At 62.5% G+C, this 6072-nt stretch overlaps 1 protein-coding gene across 1 annotated transcript in view; it reads left to right on the top strand.

The window, feature by feature from the left end:
• The first annotated feature begins 5590 nt into the window (after nt 1–5590).
• Nucleotides 5591–6072, top strand: part of ALLC (allantoicase) — a 16026-nt gene continuing 15544 nt past the window's right edge. Inside the window, exon 1 of the mRNA XM_006910217.1 lies at nt 5591–5680. Within this exon, the coding sequence (XP_006910279.1) occupies nt 5591–5680 (90 nt within the window). The remainder of the gene's footprint in view (nt 5681–6072) is intronic.

The raw sequence follows: 6072 nt of genomic DNA on the forward strand, positions 1-6072 counted from the left end.
CTTTCCCCATCAGCTGCCCACGCCGAGCTTAGTGACCGTCACTGACCCATCAACCGTGACCCTAGGGGTTGGCAGTTTGGGTGGAGACCAGCGGGGCTCATGCGTCCCTCTGGGCAGCTGCTGTTGGCAGAAGTGAGGACAGTCGCCCATCGCGACTGGGCATCCGGTGGCCAGGAGGGGTGGTCGTGCGTGGAACAGAAGGGGGAGCTCCCGTGTGGACAGCGTGTTGGTGGCCGAGCTGTCCCTTTGCCTCCTTCCCTGAGGGGCGTAGGCACCGTGAGGACGGAGGGTCCTTTTGCTGAAAAGTCTCCTCAGGGCTTGGGAGGCGTCCGGCTGTGAGGGTGATGTCAAGGACGACACCTTCAGCGGGAACCTTGGGCTCAGATACTTCGGGGTGCCCGCGCCCCGTCTCTGGCTTGGCCCCACCCTGGGCTACCACTCTGCTTGGCGTGTGTCCCCCACAGAGCCCTCAGAGGGACACTGTGCATGCTCGGACAGCCTGTGTCTGAGCTGCCCGCGTGGCTCCGGAGCGCGTGCCATTTACCTAGTGAGCTTTTACCTAGTGAAACTTCTAATTTCATTCAACCTTAATTTTCACTTCAGATTTAAATCTGAACAGCCAGTGGCCACCATACTGGGCGGTGCAGCTCATACGACCTTATCCTGCACGGGTGACACCGCCGTCACCCAAGCGTGGAGAATCTGGACTCAGGCTCTGCTCAGGTCCGCTGTCAGAACACTCGCTGACCAGCTGCCCGCGACTCCAGTGCCACCAGCCTCTGCAGGCCCCTGGACATCCGTGTGGCTGTCCCCTGCCCGGGGCCTGGACTCTGTGACGCCGAAGGATCAAAATGGGCCCCTGCGTTTTGCAGTCTCACGACTTATCGGAGGCAGCGAGCAGGGGCATGTCCGCTGCCAGCATGAGGAAAGTGACGGGTGACAGGAAGCAAGGGGGCGGAACCACGTACATTTACTGAAACACAGTCTGCTGCGTAAAGCAGCCCAGGATGCGGTTTCTGTCCTTACGAATCTCATCTGGAGGGGGACCGGGGTCAGTGGGGACCTCAGCACTGGGTGGCCCGGTGCCCTGCAGTGGGTGTGGGCACGGGAGGCCGGCAGCTTCCTGCAGGTGGCACGCGGGCCACCCTGTCCCATGGCCGGGCCTCATCAGGGAGGGACGCGAATGTCCAGGGGCCAGCAGGGAAGGAGGGGGTGTAGGGGGAGGCCGAGCCCGAGAGCAGAATTAAACGGCAGAGGCTTCCTGGCCCCAGGGGTGATGTGAGTGTGCCCTGGCTCGGAGCTCTGAGTTCCCACCGTGCTTCAGGTGCACGTGACTCAGGAGACCCCCAATGACCCCGCCCCCCAAGCCTGTTTCTGCAGCTGTGGACTGGGGGAACGCCATCTCCTGCGGAGTCACATGAACGCCATCAGCTTTGCCCCCCGCGTGTCGGGTGAGGTCACCGTGTGTCAGGCGAGGTCGCCGTGTGTCAGGCGAGGTCGCCGTGTGTCGGGTGGGCACTCAGTTTCCATGTCACCGTGTCACTGGGAGCATGTCTTCAGACCCTGGGCGCCCGGGCCGGGGAGCGCGCTTGCTCCAGGCCCTGAGGCGCAGCACCCGGCCGCGGGGCGTGCCCTCTGGGGCTGGGAGCCTGCACAGACCACAAGGACTGTGTGCCAAGCCTTCCCCGGGGCCGAGGACCCTCCCCTCTCTCGATCCCCAAAGCCCGTCTTCCTCAGAACATGGGGACCATGGGGTGTGCCTGGAGTTTGTGAGTAGTGAGTTATCTAGAGGCGAGAGGAGGTTGGGGAAGTGGGGTGTCAGCCGGGCCTGCGGGGTCGGGGGCTTCTGTCAGGGTGGCGGGCCTGGCACCAGCAGCGTGAGCATTGTGAGAGAGACCGGGGCTGGTTCCCGCCCCACACAGGGATCTCGCGGAGACCGCTGGGCTTCTCCAGGGAGGGGCTGCTGCACCTCCGAGCCCCCTCCCCACCCCCACACAGCCCTTGTGACGTCACACAGGCGCGGCCAGTCTCCAGAAAGCTCTATCAGACCCCTCCGCATTCTCTCCTGGCCAGCACCCGGGTGCCATGGGACCTCGGCTGGCCTGAACACCGGCCTCCCGCCCCCTGGCTGAGGTTGGCGCACGGTCCGTAAGTGACTTGCCATGTAAAAGGGCCATTGCCAGAGAACAGGTGACAGCAGGACAAGTACAATAGCACAGTGAGTGTCTCGTTTGAAGATGAGGGGCGGCTGGTCATGCAGACCTGGCCGCGGTGGCTGGCGTCGGGGGCCGCTGCGCGCAGGGGACTGTGTGTCCACAGCCAGGACTCGCCCCAGAGTGAGACTCCGGGCTCCGGACTCTGGTCCCTGCTCGGCTTCGGTTTAAGTCACATGACTTTGGGCTTTTAAAAGCACCCCAAGAACTGGGCCCATAGGTGAGAAAGACCCATATTTGAAGTAAGAGCCACGAATTCGAGCAAAACCCGAACGCGCAGCACCCATGGTCTTCACCGGGGGGCGGCTCCCGCCAGCGCAGCCTCGCCGGCCAGAGGGGCGTCTCAGGCCACCCTTCCCAGGCTCACCCCGTTTCGTCGTCTTATTTTAAGGCAAATCCCAAAGGGGACACAGAGTGAATAGCGCTCGACTATGGAATTTTAAGGCGACGCTTTTTCCATCAAAGGAGAATAATAGCTTCATCTCGCCGGAACAACCCGTTCCGATCCTCATTTCTGATGAATAAGTTGCAATGTGCATCAAAAGCTCCAGCATATTCACTGAACATGGCCGTCTGGCCTAAGTCGAAGCTCGTCCCTTTGAGGGCATCCGTCCCTCTGCGAATTCTTTAACCGCTCAGTTAAACAAGCACTGTAGGGCTTTCCAACGACAGACTGAGGAGCGGAGGCCATGGGCGGTCTGGGCATGGGTGGCTTTCTGGGAGAGAGGGGCGAGGTCCGCCGGGCCATCAAACAGGGCCGCTGACAGAGAAGGTTAAATTATGGACTTAGCAAAATGTTCAGATGCTCTGTCTGGTGCACACTCGGCTTGCTGTGACCAACCAAAAAAAAAAAAGCCGAGCTTTTAAAAAGGGCTCTGAGCTCCCAGTTCCAGCACGTGTGGCTTCCCTGTCATCGAATGAGTCTCTGGACTCCAGCTAGGGTCCTACAGTCAACTCAGTTCCGACCCTGCGGACCCCGAGGCAGCATCGCATCCCGCAGGTTAAGGGCTGGTGCTGCGAGCCTGGTCTTCCCTCTTCAGATGTCATTTGAAAGCCCCAGTTGTCACTTGTGCTTCTGACCATTTGCTGTAAATCAGAGGTTCCAGGGACCCCTCCTTGGGTTGGCTTAATCTGCTAGAGAGGCTCACAGAGCTCGGAGAAGCGTGTTGTTTACTAGATCGCGGGTGCATGGTGACAGGGTACATACAGCTCAGGAACGGCCGGAGGGCAGACGTGCCCAGGGGAGGCGTGAGGAGGGGGCCCGGGGCTCCCTCCCCAGGCGGCTGCTCCCCCTGAGTCTCAGGTCCTCCAGCCTGGCAGCTCCCCGAATCCATCCTTTTGGGGGTCATCACGTAGGCGTGGTTGATTAGATCCCCACACTGGCCATCAAGCCAACCTCTGGCCCCTCTCCGCTGGCCGGAAGTCAGGCGTGGGGTGAATGAGCACCCAGGCTCCGGTGCCTCCCACAGCGACCTCACTGACACAGGCCGGCCGTGGTGGAAAGCGGCCTGCTATGACCAGCGAGATGCCCTTCACCTCTACTCTGGAGAGACTTGCAGGAACTGGGAACTGGAGACCAGACACCGTGGCCAAAGGCTCTGCCACTGCTCTGACCCGCGGGGCATTCCGAGGGCTGGGGCGCTGCGGGCCAGGAGCCTCGGATGCCGACATCACGCATCGGAGAACGACGTAGTGAATCTCTCATGAATCACGACGTCTCGCTTTCCAGAAGGACGGGTAGACCAAAGGCTTTGTCAGCACTTCAGCAAATCAGACGCTCGACAAGCCGCCATGCAGTGCCGGGCACTGTGTGCTTTTGCACGGGACGCAGGACAGTCACCAGGCGCTGTGGTCAGCGGGGGCAGCCCGAGACGCCGCCTGCTCAGCCAGGCCCCGGTCTGGGACCGGCCCGGCCCTCGGTCCTGCGCCTGGAGCTGCTGACCCGCCTGCTGCCTGTTGGAGAGGCCGGCGGAGCTTCAGCGGTGGCGTGTCCGGCTTTGACGGCTGTCTGAGAACAGGGCGGCGAGGGCTCCAGGGAGAAGCCCCTGGACGGCGCCTGCGGGGTGGCCGAGCGGCCGTCTGCGGTGCAGTGTTGGCTTCGTTTGCACCAGGCACTGGTGCAGTGCTGGCGCTGGCCGGTGGGGTGGCCTCCGTGTCGTCACCTCCCCAGGGCTTTCCCAGAGCGACCCTGTCTGAGCACCTGCCCACGGCACGTGTGTCCCCCTGCCCTGCGTGGACCCATCACCAGCCACGACGATCGTCGGCCCAGCGCCAGTCCTGTCCCCCCTGCCCCTGAGTCACTTTGTCCTTTCCAGGACTTTGAGGAAGAATTTCCAGACTATTTAAAAGAAGATTCCAGATATGATATAATTTCAGGGTTGTAGATCTCACCGGAAGGCAGACACGATTCTTCTGACCAACGGCACATGACGTGTGGGCAGACGAGGGGAAGGTGACTGGGGACTGTGAAGCGTGGCTGGGAGGCTGCGTGAGCGGCTGCCGGCCCGAGGGGAGGACCTGGGGTAGAGCAGGGGCCGAGTGGGGACTCGCGGGCTTGAGACTTGATTGGACATCCGCGGCGACAGACATCGAGTCGGCCGAGGGAGTCCGGGAAGGCCATGTGCACCGGGATCAGCAGCGTGCGGATGATGTTAGGAGCCGGGAGGCTGGATGAGGTCACTGGACAGCGAGTGTAGAGAAGGGGGGACTCGGTGACCCCGAGGACGTGGCAGAGCGGGGGGCAGGGCGGGAGCGGCGGGGAGGCAAGGAGCTGCCTGCTCCTGCCCCGGCTCCGGGATCGGGGATCGGGGCCTGCAGCGCTGCCTCAGCGACGCCTCCCCGAGCCCCGGGCTGGAGGACGCTCTGAGGCCCCTCAGTCTCTGGCGGTCACAGAGCGCCCCTCGGCGTTTGCATCTGTGGGCGCCTGTTTCCCACATGTGGGGAGCCCCCTGCCCCATCTCCTGTACCCCATCTCCAGCCAGGGCCTGCCACCTCGTTGCTCGCTGAGTGCTTTGTGGACGGATCCAAAGACTATTAAAGCTGATTATTCTTTTTCTAAATTAAAAACTTTCCCCTATACAAAGTAAAACTGCTCTGTGCGGCGGTGGGATTTGTGTGTTTTCTCCTTAAACACTTCAGAAGGAAGCCGGGCTCAGTTCCCTCCTGGTTCAGTGTTCGTGCGACGTCACCTTCTCATCCGACCGAAGGCGGCACTGAGCCGGGGTGGGGTGGGGTACACCTGCCGCACCCACTCAACACTGTTTGTGCTCGAGGCTCTCAAACCCGGTCTGGGAGCTGGACGAGGGCCGTCCCCACGCACTCAGCGGGCTCCGCTCTCCCCGGACCGAAGTGACCCGCCTCTCCCCTTGCTAGGAACCATGGTGGACTCGCCCAGGGAGGGAAGACTGGCCAGGTCCCCGGACTTCATCCAGCTGGTCGACATGGCGTCTGAGTCCGTGGGAGGCAAGGTGAGCGGTCAATGGCGGGAACGGGGGATCGCGGCCTCGCGAGGGGCCCCGCCCAGCATGGCGGAGCCTCGTTAGAACCCCGAGAACCGGGCAGAAGGGGCCCTGCCTGGGAAAGCCCATTACGGCCAGAGGCTTCCGAATTTTTCTTAAATTGGTGGAATTCTGAGCCGGGGCGGCTTTGCCTTCAGTTCAAAACAGAAAGGCGTTTGCAGCAGCGGAGGAACTGTCTCTCCCTCTGCAGCGGCCCTCGGACTTCGGTGTGGGAGTCGCCTGGACACTGTTAGCACAGTGTGCGGGGCGCCAGCCTCGGCAACGCGCAGCGGGGCGAGGCTGCGGGGGGCACAGAGGGGGCGAGGCTGTGGGGGGCAGATGGGGCGAGGCTGCGGGGGGCA

The sequence above is a fragment of the Pteropus alecto genome, unplaced genomic scaffold, assembly GCF_000325575.1.
Source record: "Pteropus alecto unplaced genomic scaffold, ASM32557v1 scaffold61, whole genome shotgun sequence".
Taxonomy (NCBI): domain Eukaryota; kingdom Metazoa; phylum Chordata; class Mammalia; order Chiroptera; family Pteropodidae; genus Pteropus; species Pteropus alecto.